Below are 15,636 nucleotides of genomic sequence, written 5' to 3'. Positions count from 1 at the left end.
GCTCAAAGCAACAGAGAACCTAAGTGGGAACATATAGAATAAAGAATTGAGCAAACATGCACTTTCACAGCAACTGTCTGCCTCATTGTTGCCTGGGGAAAAAGAAAGGATTGCTTGAATTCCAAACTGGTTTTATCATTTCTCAACTTACCAATACTCCTGTTTAAATTCTCCAGAGTTCTGTACCATTCATTTATTATGTCAGATTGTGTATGTTTTGGAGGCAACAAGGTGCTATCAAAGTAGGAAACAAGAGTCAGGTATCTTAAAATACAAATCAGTCAGTACTTAAAATATAAAATTATGAATCAGAGTATCCATACTACTGGGCATTATTTTATTTAAAGCCATTTTGGCAATGAAAATAAACCAAAGAGACTGTTGTTGTTTGAGGCCAACTATTTACTGCCTGACAAGGAACTAAGTGTAATTCCTGCACGTAGGAATGTAATTGTTCCTACATACACTGTAAAAAAACTCCCTGTAAATATTGCAATACATTACACCCAAAAATGCTTCTTGTGTTCAGGATGGATATTCAAACACAGCAGTGTTGGATTTCTATGCAGACTCCTCTCTTAATTTATTACACAAATAAAATCCCACAGAGAAAAAATGTCTTGACATACCAACTTCTAGTTCTCCACCCATTCCTACCCCATTTCAAATGTCAATAAGATTTACTTTTGCATTCCTGCATTTTTATCCCTTGAATATTCAGACTGATATCTTGCCCCAGGTAAAACATTTACCATGGCCTTATTGTTAATGAGCTTGTGAACATCAGCTGCCAAGAAGAAAGAAATTTCTTCCAGTTTCAAGGTCTACTTGGTCAGTACATCTGCTATCTGTGCAATAAAATAATAAAGAAAATCAACAACAAAAAGTGTAACTCAAATATCAATTTTCAAAGTCAAAAAACTACAGGAATGAGACAATTTTTCCATTAAAATGAATTTAATTAATTAATCAATTAAATAAATTAAAATTAATTTAAGTTAATTGGATGACACAGACTGAGAAGTAAATTTTAAAATATTACTCTTAGCTATCTTAAAGACTGATTTTTTCATTAATTCATAAAAATAGTAATGAAAACATTCCACTTTGCTACTACTCAGCTGATTTCTCTTTAATTGTGATAATTAAGTGCTCTGCAGACAGGCTGCAATATGAATTTAAAAATCAAACCAGCTTCCCTTCAAATATCTGAAGGGAATCCACCAGTGCCTGTTTTAAGTGAACACAGAATTAAAGCAAAAGTGTTCATCTCTGCCATTTGTTGCAACTAATCCAACAGAAAGGTTACTGGTGATACTCTCAGACTTACTCACCATACCTGAATTACAAAGAGAGGAGGAACAGGCACTGATGGAACAGTTTTTCTTTGCCTACAAGGACAGTGCAGCAAGCTCTTCCAGAGTCTATCAATTTTTTTATCCAAACGTTTCCTATGATGTCCAATGACTTTGACAGCTTAGGCTGGATACTACAAAACTGCAACACATTTGCTACTGACACCCAGCCAACACAAACTAAAATCAAGCTAGCTCATGTCTATGCTCCTTCTCAGCTGCAGAATAGCTATGTTCCCCAAAAAAATAACAGACCAGATGAAAGTTTGACCTACACAAGTCTCCAGGAAAATAAAAGCAGCTCACATATTCCTTGCACCTGTAGTATCCGTAATAGTGAAAGAAAGAAACACCTTAAAACTAGGAAAAAAGTAGCTTTTCCTGATTATGTGGGTGTAAAATGAGTGAAAATAAATGAGTTTATTAGTGAAAAGAAAGCAATCACCACATAACAGAACTACTGGCAGGCCTCTGACTCCTGTGGAAACAAGCTACTCCTGCTCTGCATCCAGCATGGTATCAGCAAATAACAATCTTATGCTTAAGCAACAGTTATTGAGACTGCAGCTCACTTTAACAGCTCGACTCCTTTCAATCTCCTTCAGGGATTCGTCCACTGCCCTAATCCACTTTTTTCTGTTTGAGGATTCTTCATGGATCATATTCCACAGTTCTTCCAAACCCTGCAATAAAAATCTACTCTCAATCTCATTGAAAAGTGACTATATATAAGAAAAAAATAAAAAAGGAAAAAACCCAATAATTTAGGACTCCAGTGAACCATAAGAAGACATTACATAGAGCCGGAACAAGTAACTGAAGTTGAGCCAATGCTCTGAGCTGCCTTACTTCAAATGAGAAACCTTCCAAAGCCATGTCAGATGCAATCTTTTCAAACAGAAGTTTACTCTTTTCATCTGATTTCATCACTTTAAGCTGAAGGAATTCCTGAATCTTCAAAACAGAGGCTTCCATCTCCTAGAACGGTAGGTCAGTGTAATCATTTCAATATTGGGCCTTGACCTTAGAAGAGCACTCAAGACTCTGCGTTAAAAGATCCTGCTTTACCCTGCCAATGCCGTCCAGCTCCTGCTGCATTTCGGTCACTGCTCGATCGTGACGCTTTTGCCGCCGTTCTGCCAGGTACTTCCATGTACCACTGCCTGCTTCCTCAGGAACTGCAGAGAAAGAAATGAGGATTCTATAGCCTGGAACTGTTGCTGCAGAATATGGGATGCGTGAACAATAAATCCCTCAATCTACACTGTAACTGCTGTAGTCTGTGGAGTTCTCACAGTGTGCAACATCTTTCCTTGGGAAGTGCAATCTTAGCAAATGGAGGTAAAAATACAAAATACTAGAGTGTATTTTAAAATTTCCTTTATTAACTTCTGTTTTTCAGAAGGATAATAACATGGAACTATTAGCTCAGCTATGATGTAAAAAAATTGCAACATTTCAGGAATGAGATTTGATTACATCAAAACTGGAATTTATAATGCTAAACATGACCTGTGATTGACAATTTCACAACTGCTTTTTTTTCCTATTAGAAGACTCTTCATCTTCAAAATCATCAAACCATCAAAACTTTGAAACAAAAATTTGAAAATGAGGCCTCTTAAGCTTCAAATCATCAAAATTTGTTGGGCCATTTCTGATCTTGATTTTTGTTGTCTTGCAGGAGAAAAAAGTGCCAATGTGGCTGTAACCAAACTGTATTCTACTCCCCTCTACCTCATTTTGTGATGAGTTGTTAATGATAGATCATTTTCAGTGCATACCTGACCCCCCAGGATACAAGCTGGATGTTAAAATGAGAAGAGGCAGACCCTGCAGGGTGAGATAGTGTTTCTTTATCCTTCCTTCAGCTGGGGAAGCAGCAGCACCACCCATCCAGTGAGGGTCATGTCTGCCAATGGGCCATAATGAACTGAATATGTACTAGCAGAATGGGCAGCTGATGAAGGACTCCAAAAATATTCTAGATTCAAGGGATTCCATCATTCCATTGTGAACCTCCCTGCCCTGCGGGATGTACCACCTGAACCTCATGTATATAATCTGGGCACTTGGGCACTTGGGACACCACCACCACCACCACTGGACATCCAGAGGAGGACCCAAACTTTCACAAGACCACTGCTTCTGGCAGGACTGCAACCACTGCAACCCTGACCACAAGGGTGCCAGGCTGTACTCTGACTTTGTGTTTTAAATGTTTTTCTGTATCATTGCATTTACTGTAATCTTTCTATTAAATTGTAACTCCAAAATCTCTCACAAGGTATTTGTGTGGGGTTAATTTCTCCTGCTGATTTTCTTTCAAACCAGCACAATTTCATACCTTGTTCAGCTAACACTGTTACATGTACCATGTCTCCTGTGAATGCAAATTAAAATAGATGACATTAAGAGAAACCAGTTTTACCAACTACATCAGGCAGGCCTCTGACTTTCTCAGCTGAACTTGCATCTACATTTCCCAATGCTTCTGAAAAAGGTGTAGGTTGTCTGAAACAGAAAGTGAATAAAGCTTCAATTTGTACCATTAATGCACCAGAAGAGGGACTAACATAATAGTATAATTCACTTTAATTGGCAAAATGTAACATTAAAGTGATCATAAGTATCATCCCAACTTTCAAGAATATAATTTAAAGAATCAATGTTGCTTCTTCTGAGACAAATTGAAGCCTGGATGGTAGATCCCAGCTTAAAATCTATTAAGATGGCATTAAAGCGATACATGTTAGATTTAGAATGTGTAAACTACAGAGACATACAGAACAGTTCTAACAGGTAAAAAACTGTGAACTCTTTAGGAGACACCAGCAAGAAACGTGGAAATAGCCTTTATCTGCCCAAGTGCTTTTCCCAACAGCTTGGGCACTGGGTTTTTCCTTGGGGTCAATGAGAATCCCTGTATCATTATTCAGCAGCTGGCTTAGGATAAAAAAGAATGGTTGTATTATCTTCATTCTTGTTCGTCACATTATCTTACAGCATCATCATGTAAGCCATTTACTTGGAAATATAGCCTAAAAAATATGTTTCAGACTGGGTATATATCTAGATTGCTATGAGCAAAGACAACTTCTTTTTAAAAGGAAAGCCATACAATATGCCTTCTATTGCAAATATTGGTCTGTTAGCCTGCACTTCAATGGGCAGCAAGCAGTTCATCATACTAAATTTACACTTGGCAAGGAGACAGTCTATTACAAGTCGTTAGTTCTATGACCAAGAATTCAGTAGTTCCTAATTCCCACTGAAAATCTGTCAATTTCATCCCTCTAGTTATGAACATATCATTGGGGTTTTATGCTTCTGTTCTTTACCTGTCTGACTGTGGCTTTTTTGTGAAGTCACTGATGGGTGTTTCACCAACACATTTCTGCTGATTACATGGTAATGGCATGGCATCAGCAGACATTTCTGAATGCCTATTTAAAGTGTACTTTTTACTCTTCTTAGAGAATCTTGTCTTTTTTCCTTCATCCAAAAGGTGGGCTAAGTGAGCCTTTAAAGAAACATAATCTCAACAATTAGAATTCCTTCAAACCTACTGAATGGAGAACAGCGACAAAATAATTAATAAAAACAGCAGGGGAAAGACAGCAGAAGAGAAAAGTAAAATAATGAACCCTACACACCACATGCATAACCACTTTCATCTAAGGCTATCTTCAAAATGAGAAAAAAAAAAGGATAATCTTTTGCCTAGAGAGGAAAAGTGGAGTAACTGGATTGTGCTGCCTTGCTTACAGTTACCAAAGTCAACAGCAGAGTTAAAAATGCCTGTATTTGGCTAATTATGCCTCTAAACGTTTTACTACTCTGTTATGATTCTGCCTTTAGTTAATATAACCTGATAGACAACAAAGAGATGGGAACACATGTAGATTCACTGGAGAGCATATGCTGGAGATAACACATCCATTTTTTCCTAAAACAAACCAAAACCAGAAATGTTGAAAATGACCTGGGATCATTTCAACAGCCAGCAAACTGAGTAACACAACAAACTCCTTTGGCTTTTACTCAATCCTCTGCTTTTTTCACCTGGGCCTTGAGTATCTGTTTACAGATCTCTCTGTGAACATGTCACACTCGTCCTATTGAGAACACATGGCTCATCGCAGCTGACTGGCCGCGCCTGCTTCCAGAACTGGCAACTACAAGCTGGGAGCCAAGAGGAGATACAACACTTCACTTGGAAAAGGGCCTTCCTTGAATCCCAGAATCCCAGAATGGTTTGGGCTGGAAAGGACCCTAAAGATAGATCATCTTACAACTGCCTGGCGTGGGCAGGACACCTTGCACTATCCCCCGCTGCTCCAAGCCCTATCCAGCCTGGCTTTGGACACTCCCAGGGATGGGGCAGCCACAGCATTTCTGAACAATCTGTGCCAGAGCCTCAGCACCCACACAGGGAAGAATTCCTTTCCAAGCTCCCATCTATCCCCACCCCTGGGCAGTTTGAAGCCATTCCCACTTGTCCTGCCACTCCGGGCCCGTTTCCAAAGACCCTCTCCAGCTCTCTTGGAGCCTCTGTAGGCACTGCAAGGGACTCTAAGGTCTCCCTGGAGCCTTCTCTTCTCCACACTGAACACCCCCAGCTCTCTCAGCTTGTCCTAAAGCAAAGGAGCACCAGCCTTTACAGCAGCTTCGTAGCCTCCCGGAGACTTCTAACGGTGAAACTCCACGCCTACCGCTCCCCTGCCAGGCCCCACGGGTGTCGCTCCCGGGTGTCGCTCCGGGTGTCGCTCCCGGGTGTCGCTCCGGGTGTCGCTCCCGGGTGTCGCTCCCGGGTGTCGCTCCCGGCTGTCGCTCCCGGGTCTCTCTCCGCCCCCCAGGGGCCCTCAGGCGGTCCCGCTCGGACGCGCTCGCGCCGAGCCCGCGCGTGCCGTTGTCAGACCAACGGGGGCGGGGCCCGCCTCATCCACAGCGCCCCCCGGCGGCCGCTGCCGGCAGTACCCGGCCGGCCATCCCGGCCCGCTCACCCGGGACCTGAGCTCCGGAACCGGGGAACGCAGCCCCCGGTTTGTGTTCGTCTCTGCACAAGGCGGACCAGACTTCCCACGACCGGACCTTTCAGCTCAGCACGGCAATGAGAACACACCTCCGCTTAGGGGAAGGAACTTCTAAGGTCTTCCCCATACATTTTCTCTGAATACCCAAGTCGTTGCCATTCCTGAGGCTAGACTAACGCCTTTTTTTGCCTTACGGCTAAGAAATACCATTGTTCTGATCTACAGGTAAAGGCGCAGAAACTGGAAAACATATTCTTGTCTGGATTTCAGCCCATTTCTTAAAATACTTGGAAGACAAGATAATGGCGCTCTGTGCTATGTCCCACCACGCCACGTCCCTGTTCCCCGTCTGCAGCTGAGCCAGTCTGCAGCGCCCCAGGGAGGCACCCAGGGTCCCGCGGTGCGAGCTCTGTGCTGCTCAGCAGCGGAGTGTGGCTCTGAGGAGAAACATCATCACACGCTGTGCTGTCCCGTCCTGTCCCGTCCTGTCCCGTCCTCGCATCAAGAGTTCTGGCGGCCCCTCCACCGACGTCCCCATGGAGGCAGCTGTGGCTGGCCAGAAGACCCCCGGCATGTCCACGGGACGGCTTTCCTCATGGATACCGCAGAGGCTGCTCCCCGTTCCAGGCGCTTGCGCCCGCCCACGTCCCAGGACACACGGCCAGGAGTCGGTCGCTCTCCGGCTTCCGAGCACCTCAAAGCAAGAGCACACCCGCTGGGTGGTTTCTCCCAAACCAGCGGCAGCGTTGTGCACCCTGGAAGGGTGCGAGCACCCAGGGCTGCAACCCCAACGCCGGGCAGCACCACCCTGCTCGCCGGCCTCTGGCCATCACCTGTCCCGAGCACTGCCCGCGCCCTCCCGGACCCGCCCGGAGAGGCGGCGCCGCGACCACCACACACCGCTCGGAGCAGCTCGGCGTCACTCGATTACTCTCGGCGTCACTCGGCGTCTCTCGATTACTCTCGGTGTCACTCGGCTGGACTCGGCGTCATTCGGCTGGACTCGGCGCCACTCGGACCGCCGCCCCGACCCGGGGCTCTCCCACGGCCGGCACGGCCTCGGCCCCCCCCCCCCCCCCCCTCCCCCCGCCTTGTGCGAGTTGTTTGCATCGGTGGAAAAGGGTCCGTTTTAATGACAGCATCTTGAAGTTCTGTAAGTGTGAAGCTGGGAAGCTCTGGAGCCTTTGTGGTGGTTTAGCCGAAGTGGCGGCTCTGCCGCAGGGGTGTTCCTGTCCGTGGTACCGCTGGCGGGCGGGACAGGGGAAGGAGCGGCCTGAGGGGGCTGCGAGCAGGGCTGTGGGAGGGAGCAGTAGTGGGGAAGGCTCGGAGCCGGCAAGGTCGCCAAAGCACAGGGAGCAGTAGATTGTGCTCTGATGAGGACGATGTTTGACAAGTAAAGAGGGTGATCTAGAGGTGAAAAAAGGCTTTCCCGGATGGTGTTGCTGGAGCAATCAGCTCATCACGTCTGCTGCTCATACACAGAGGTCACAGGCAAGTGCTTTTGCGAGTGGGCAAAATCCTGACCAGGTGACTCAAGGAACTCTGGAGCACTTCGTTTCAAGGGACTGAGAGCTGTGGAGAAAGTGGGCTGCCTGTATTTCAGAGTAGTGTTTCAAACCAGGTGCTTATAGACTGTGTCCTGCTAAAGGATTGTTCTGCAGAGCGCAAACTCGGTCTGAAAGTTTATGATTTATTGCTGTCTTAGCCTCTGACAAATAATCAATAATGATAGTGTTAATAGGCATTAATCAAGAGCCCCAAAGCAGTGGTTCAGCATAATCTGGCTCCCTGAGCTAAGTCAGGGGAGGTTTAGGCTAGATATCAGGAAAAGCTTTTTTCCCTGCAGGGTGGTTGAGCGCTGGAACAGACTTCCCCAGGGAATTGGTCACAGCACCAAGCCTATCTGAGTTCAAGAAATATTTGGACAATGCTGAGCCCATGTGATGGTATTATTGGGCTGTCATGTGCCAGGCCAGGAGCTGGACTGGATGATCCTGGTGGGTTCCTTCCAACTCAATGGTTCCATAATAAACCTCCACAGGTGCAACTTGAGGCAATTTCCTCTTGTCTGTTACTTGTTACCTGAGAGAAGAGTCCAGTCATCACCTGGCCACACCCTCCTGTTGTGCAGAGCCAGAAGTCCTCCCTGAGCCTCCTTTTCTCCAGACTGAGCATCTCCAGCTCCCTCAGCTGCTCCTTCTCCAGCTCCTTCCCTAGATCTGTTGCCTTTTGTGGACACACTCCAGTCCCTCAATGTCTTTTTTTGTGATCAGGATCCCACAAATAAGCGGAGGATTCGAGGTTTGGCCTAAGCAGTGCCCAGAACAGGGGGACAGTCGGTGCCCTGATCCTACTGGCCACACTATGTCTGGTAGAGGCCAGGCTGCCCTTGACCTTCTCGCATACCTGGGCACCGTGCTGGCTCATGTTCAGCTGCAGTAGTGATTTCTCTCTCCACTCCAAAGCAGCAGTTCAGTAATTCTTTTGTTACCAGCCAAGGTGTAGCAGAAGATGAACACAAAGCAAAGGGGAATCAGGTCTTTTCCAGGATGCAGAACAATCTTAAGTGGAGAATAAGGCTTAGAGGAAGCTGTCACAAAGAATGATTTCATTTCAATACCACAGCCCTTTCACTAGTCCAATATGCAAGAAAGAAGAGAAACCAGGGAGCCTGATAATCATTCCTAGTCTCTAGCTCTCTGCTGATTCCTCTGAGGCAGGACTCATCAGCAGACAGCGATTGCACCCTCTGGTGCCTCCTCTGCACTGTGTGAGCAGTGCACAGCAGCTCTGGGAGGGAAGCTTCACTGCAGAGAGCTTGTGCTTTTTGGCTTTTCACCTTTACAAAACGGTGCTTTGGGTCCTTGAACTGAAACACGCAGGACACTCCTCAGCTGAGGAAGAAGCAGCTGCTAAATCTCTTTTTGTGCCCAGCAGGTGAGGAATTACCACGGAATAATTGACGCCACAGATCTTTCAGCTGTAGCTTGCTGTTCCTCTGCAGACTTCTCCCGTGGTAAGATGACTACGGTGACGTTCTGGCAGGCGGTGATCGCTCAGGTGTGAATTCCCAGGCAAGTGATCCCTCAGGTGTGAATTCCCAGCGGGCGATCCCGGGGGGCCAATTCCAGCGGCGATCCCTCGGGCTCACGGTGAAGTCCCACGAGCAGCAGCAGCAGCAGGGCCGGAGGCGCTCCAAGCGCTCTGCGGTACAAGGGGGACACCGGGCGGTCGCTGCCGGCACACACTGGGTCCTGCCCGCTCCTTGCATTTCCTGTCCTGTGATGAAAGGATGGGAAAAATCTCTGATCTTCCTCGGACAATGGAAGGCACCGCTCCTTTGGAGAAGGAAAAGTACTTAATGCGGAATTACTATTTAAGCCTTGTAGCACACTTGCTCAGAAGTTTTAGAAACAGTTCCATTTTACAGCCACATAAACAGAGCAGGTATTTAGAAGGTGTGTTCAAAGTCCTGCAAACAAAGAACCATCTCCTGATCACACTGCCTTTGCAGTCTACAAATGGGAATGCACAACATGAGAAGCAAGAAGGTCTGTGCTGAAATCCATGTGTAGGGAAGGACAGCAGCAGTGTGCCAGTGCTTGCTTTTTCAGGAGAGTGCAAAGGGTGCAATGGCAAAGGCAGTTTCCTGTGCCTTGGGACTCAGTATTGCTGCAGCACTGGGGAGTGAGTGCCAGCTGTGAATTCTGAGTGCTGGGCTTTCATCCTTGGCATGAGAACTGCTCTTTATTTTTTTTTCCCCCTGTATTCATACAAAATGGCTTCTGTCAACATTTGTCTATATATTGACTTTTATTTGCAGGGGCACTTGAGAGTCTGGCTGCGATGAGGACCCTAAATTTTAGAAGAGCAAACTTTCAGTTCTTTAAGGAAGTAGTGGATAGGATGCCTTGGAAACTGTCCTCAGGGATAATGGAGCTGAACAGAGCTGGCACCTATTTGAAGACATTCTTCTTAGAGAACAAGGGCTCACAATTGCCACTTGTAAGAAGTCAAACAAGGAATGCAGGAGACCAGCTTGGCAGTGTAAGGATCTCCTTGTTTAAAATGCAAGAAAATAATATGCATACAACATATGTAATGCAAAGTGGTTTTTGAAAGAAAGTTAAAGCAAGAGGGTTATTGAAAGTTAATATATGTGATGCAAGAAGGTCATATGCAGGCAATATGTAGTGGCACACATCATGGGAAAGATAGAGAGATAACACATTGGTGTGTGAGGATGAGATCAGTATAGCTAAGGTTCAGTTGAAGCTGCATTTGGAAAAGCCTTTAAAAATAATAATAAGGGCACCTAGAGGTACTTCAGTGGGAAAAGGAAGATAAAAAGAAACCTATCACACCTCCCCTATTTCCCCCCTACCCCCACAAGCCAGACAGGACTAGTGACAACAGACAAGGAGGAGGCTGAGGTACTCAACAATTGTTGGTCTCAATTTTTACTGCCAGTCACTATTCCCACATCTCTCAGGTTATTGGGCTGGCAGACTTAATTCCAGCCCCTTGTAGCAGAAGGTCAGGTTTAAGACCACCTGAGGAACCTGAGCATGCACAAGGCCATGGGACCCACCCAGATGCATGGCAGGTCCCTGAGAGAACTGGGAGCTGTAGCTGCTCAGATGTTCCCTCCATCATATTTGAGAAATCAAGGCAGCCAGCTGAAGTCTCCATGGATTGTGTTGTACTAACACAGAAGCCATTTGACTCCAATACTCTTGATCTTTTTTGTAAATCTTAAAGTTCTGAGTAAATTTCTGCAAAGGATGTCCAATGCAAAGTTTCAAAATGGAATCTTTGTTATTTGTTTTCATATTGATCTTGGATATTTCCATTTTTTGCACTCCTATATTTTCTAAACATTTGTAGTGACTGAAAAGAAAACTGAAAGGAGTGACTATGTTCTTTCCAGTGGTATAAATGTGTGGCCAAGACTAATATTTTTTAAGACAAATATATTTTTGCTATGTCTATACACATGTGCTTACCTGTGTTTAGTTTATGTGTCCAGGTTTTGGCAATGGGGGAGCCACAGGGCTGGCCTGTGAGAATAGCCCAGGTTCTGTCCTGTCCCACCTGCTTCCAGCTGGCTCCACTTCAGGATGTCCTCCCAGCAGAGAGAAGAGGCTGGGAAAGCAGCCTTTAGAAATGTGACTTTTTGTTTGTTTTGATTTTTTTTTAAGTTAATAAAAACCTTCAACCTGATTTTTTAGGTTTTTTTTAATTTCTGCCTGTTTGTTTGGGTTTTTTTCATTATTTGTTTGGGGGTTTTGTGTCTGTGTTTGTTTTGTTACAGTTTTGTAGAATTCTTTAAGCAAGATTGATTTGAAAGCTGAGCAGTCCTGTACTGTATTCTCCTGGATTCACCTGAGACTCTTCCTAGGCAGCTCCCTGATCCTGTTTGCACTGCGTCACACATCATTCTCCTGAAGAAACTGTCTGCTCATGGCTTGGATAGGTTCATTGTTTGCTGGTGATAAACTGGGTGATGGCAGGGCCCAGAGTGGTGGGAAGTGGAGTTCATCCAGCTGATCCCCAAGGCTCAGTCTTGGGCCCAGTCCTGTTTAGTATCTTTATCAGTGATCTGGACAAGGGGATTGAGTGCACCCTCAGTAATTCACAGATGATGCCAAGTTGGGTGGGAGTGTTTTTCTCTTCTGGAGGACAGCAGGCACAGAGGCTCTCTCTAACTACAGTTCTACACAGTCCCAGTAGGTGCCCCTGTGCTTACCCCTTCATCTGTCCATCCAGGTCAATCTGTAACCTCTACACCAGCAGCCTTTATTCATCATGATCAACAGGTCTGGACATGGAGACCAGTTTGTCACTATTCAATGTCAGTCTTGGCTGTGGGCACATGCTACTTCTGCTTTATAAGCGTGACAAATTTTTAATGCTCCAAAGAGTTTTGCTATGTACTGTGCATCATGCAGGTTTGGAAAGAAAAAATTTCCCAGGCCAGGAAATAGATATAAAATAAGAGGAGATGTAAACTATTTACTTTTGTGAGTTTTTACTCTTTGTCCTTCTTTCCCAGCTTTATAAATGTCCATTAAATACCTCATAAAATGTTATCATGACATAGCCACTTCTGTAAGGAATTAGATAATCCTGATGCTTTACAAGACACTTGATTTGGCCCAGGTAGAATGCTGTTCACAATCATTTGTCAGCTGTCACTACAAACATCTTTTGTACTCGTGGTTTGTGGGTGCTTGGGTTTTGTTTTTTTTGGAAAGGACTTTGCTAATTGCACAGAACAGACGTATTTCAATTTATTCTTTCTATGAGTTTACTGACTTTAATTAAATTTTCTCAGTAAAAGGCATTGATAGAAAGTATTATAATAGAACTTTGTAAGCTTTCTTATTCATGAAAATTTCAGTTACTGAAGTTTTAAGCAAAGAAGTGTACATTATCTACTTTGTCATATTGCTAAACTCTATAAGAAAAACATAATATGTAATTGAAGTTGCACCTTCTTTTCTGGAATGAGTAATAAAAGTATTTAATTTGGTAATAATGTACCAAACCAATATACTTCTGAAACAAGTATCCATGGAAATAAAAGATATATTAAAAAAATTACCAGAGTTTTACTGTTTTCTAACGTGTTAGCAAATAGGACTTTTTTGCATTTTCTTTTCTTTTAGTTTGTGAACAAATATGAAAAGGAAGGCTGTGTCTCAGCAGTTTTCCAATAGCTTAAGGAAGAAGACTTCACAACCACCCTGGGCAACCTGTGCCAGTGTGTGGTCACTCTCAAAATAAAAAAGTGTTTCCTGGAGATTAGAGGGGATCTCCTGTATTTCAGTTTGTGACCGCTCACTCCGGTCATGTCACTGGGCCCACTGAGAAGAGCCTGGCTCCCTCTTCTTTGTGCCCTCCCTTCTGGTATTTATAGACATGGATAAGATCACCCTAAGCCTTCTCTTCTCCAGGCTCAATAGTTCCATCTTTCTCCATCTTTCCTCACGGCAGAGTTGCTCCAGTCCCTCCATCATCATCATCTTCACAGCCCTTCACTGCATTCTTCTGAGCTGAGGAGCCCCAAACTGGAGCCAGCACTAGAGGTGCTCCCCAGTGCTAAGCAGAGGAGAAGGATCCCCTCCCTTGGCCTGCTGGCTGCACTCTCAACACAACTCAGGATCCCTTTGCTCTTCTCTGCCAGAAGGGTGCATATTTTGGCTTGTGTTGATCTTGGTGCTCTCCAGGACGTGCCAAGCCTTTCCTGACCATCTGCTTTCCAGCCCAGCTAGGAGGCCTGCAGCATGCTCTGGTGCCTGCCTGGTAGTGTTCCTCTCCAGAAACAGGACTTGGGGGTTCCCCTTCTTGAACTTGGTGATGTTCCTGTCAGCCCATTTCTCAGGCTTTTCGAGGTTCCTCTGGATGGCCACATGACCTTCTGGCATGTCTTTGTAGATCCTTTCCCTCTATTCAGTGCTGGTGAGGCCTCAGCTGGGCTCCCAAGCTGGATAATGAACAAGTGGGATATGAAGCTACTGGAAAGAGTTCAACAAAACATCACTAAGATGATGAGATTTTAGTTCTCACTGTTTTTCATGCACTTCAATTATTTGAGAATATCTGTCTTTTATTTTAGCACCTAGTTTAATCTTCTTTTTGATTCTGTCTGCCATAGAATACTTGAAGTTTCTCCTGTACCTAACATGAAATTGAAAAATAGTTTTATCATGAACAAAATGACTCAACTACTATGGTTTCAATGGAATCAGGATCAGAGTAATATAATTTTTTTTTTAACAACTAAATTAACTGACAGTAAATGAAGAAGGAGTGGCTGAGGTCACTTGGTTTGTTCATCCTGGAGCAGAGGAGACTGAGAGCAGACCTTGTCGGCAGCTGCAGCTCCTTCCAAGGGGCAGCAGAGGGGCAGCTCTGGTCTCTGCTCCTTCTGACCAGGGACAGGAGAGCCAAGGGCACTGCTGGAGCTGTGTCAGGGGAGGATTAGGCTGGGTATCAGGGAAAGGATTTTTCCCCAGAGGGTGGTCAGGCACAGAACAAGCTCCCCAGGGAATGGGCACAGCCTTAAGGCTGCCAGAGCTTCAGGAGCATTTGAACAATGCTCCCAGGGATGCACAGGGTAGGATTGTTGGGGTGTCTGTGCAGGGTCACGAGTTGGACTGGATGATCCTGGTGGGTGCCTTCCAATTCAGGATATTCTGTGTTTCTGTGACTGTATCAATTATAATTTCAGGATCAACATCAAAATGTTCTATCACCACGTAAGCTGGATGCTGGCACCTCCTGGCACCTCCTGGTGGTCCAGTGGCTCAGATGTTCTTTCTGTCCTGGGCAGGGATAGCGAAGTTGTTTGGGTGACATCTGTCAGTGTTGCACCAGGTACTGAATATTCTATTTTACCCACACCAAGAAGCTTGCTGTAAGCCAATCATGCCTTATAAAGTGCTATCAAGTATGACTCTCAGCTTTTAAAATTAATGATCTGACTGAATGTTCCTGATGGAAATACGGCAATCATTCTGAAGAAATACAAGCTCAGTGGTGCAAGGCAAAGGAAAGGGTAGCTTCAAGTGCATTTATCAGCACCCAGTATGTTTGGAGCTAAAAAAACCCTAAAGCCCCCATTCAGCAAACCCTCAATTTTTACAGCCCCATTATGTAATGACATTTAAGCAAGTTATGTAACTGAATGAAACATTTATTAAGTTCCCTCTTAACTAACAGTGGAAATGCTATTAATTCTTTCCTGTATATCATGCATGTAGGCATACATCATAATACATAAACTTCACATGTTATCTCTTCCAAGTTTAGGAGTGATGTATCCCAACAAATAGGAAGTCAGGCAGAAATGCAAGGAGGCATGCATGGATGAAAAATGAACTCCCAGACAAAGCCAAACACAAACAGGAAGCCTGCAGAGGATGGAAGCAAGGACAGCCTGGGAGGAATACAGGGGGATTGTCCAAGCAGCCAGGGATTGTCTTGGGAAAGCTTAAGCCCTAATAGAACTAAACTTGGCCAGAGACATCAAGGTCAACATTGGGACTTGGACCAACCTGGTCTGCTGGAAGTGTCCCTGCCCATTGACTCGATCTCCTCAGTGTGGCCCGGCTAGCTCAGTGATGAGGTTTCTCTTCACTCGAGTTTCGAGCCAGCATATGTTTGTGGGGTTCACTGATTTTCTTCAAGAATTCAAGTCTATAGAGCGAGTAAAGGAATCAGGGGGGGACTCTCTCTCT

The 15,636-nt window shown here is 45.0% G+C and overlaps 2 protein-coding genes across 3 annotated transcripts; one reads left to right on the top strand and one right to left on the bottom strand.

The window, feature by feature from the left end:
• Positions 1-741: 741 nt before the first annotated feature.
• On the bottom strand, positions 742-6,269 carry LOC147651571 (coiled-coil domain-containing protein 180-like). Of its 2 annotated transcripts, none has more exons than XM_086842894.1 (6): positions 4,697-5,421; positions 3,787-3,869; positions 2,424-2,533; positions 2,205-2,333; positions 1,928-2,038; positions 742-848 (listed from the first exon to the last, which is right to left on the bottom strand). In XM_086842894.1, exons 1-6 carry the CDS (start codon positions 4,789-4,791, stop codon positions 825-827), a joined length of 552 nt encoding a protein of 183 aa, XP_086699020.1. In that variant the 5' UTR covers positions 4,792-5,421; the 3' UTR covers positions 742-824. The 2 variants fall into 2 exon arrangements, with proteins under 2 accessions (XP_086699020.1, XP_086699019.1); XM_086842893.1 differs by lacking the exon at positions 742-848 and adding an exon at positions 6,071-6,269 and having other exon boundaries at positions 939-2,038; positions 4,697-4,878.
• LOC147651570 (uncharacterized) lies at positions 4,928-11,614 on the top strand. Its single transcript, XM_086841987.1, has 4 exons — positions 4,928-4,988; positions 6,085-6,465; positions 6,837-7,544; positions 9,329-11,614. Exons 1-4 carry the CDS (start codon positions 4,928-4,930, stop codon positions 9,352-9,354), a joined length of 1,176 nt encoding a protein of 391 aa, XP_086698113.1. The 3' UTR covers positions 9,355-11,614.
• The last annotated feature ends 4,022 nt before the right edge of the window (positions 11,615-15,636 follow it).

The sequence above is a fragment of the Cyanistes caeruleus genome, chromosome 9, assembly GCF_971803275.1.
Source record: "Cyanistes caeruleus chromosome 9, bCyaCae1.hap1.1, whole genome shotgun sequence".
In the NCBI taxonomy this organism is placed as follows: domain Eukaryota; kingdom Metazoa; phylum Chordata; class Aves; order Passeriformes; family Paridae; genus Cyanistes; species Cyanistes caeruleus.
This window is presented reverse-complemented; position numbering and strand designations above follow the sequence as displayed.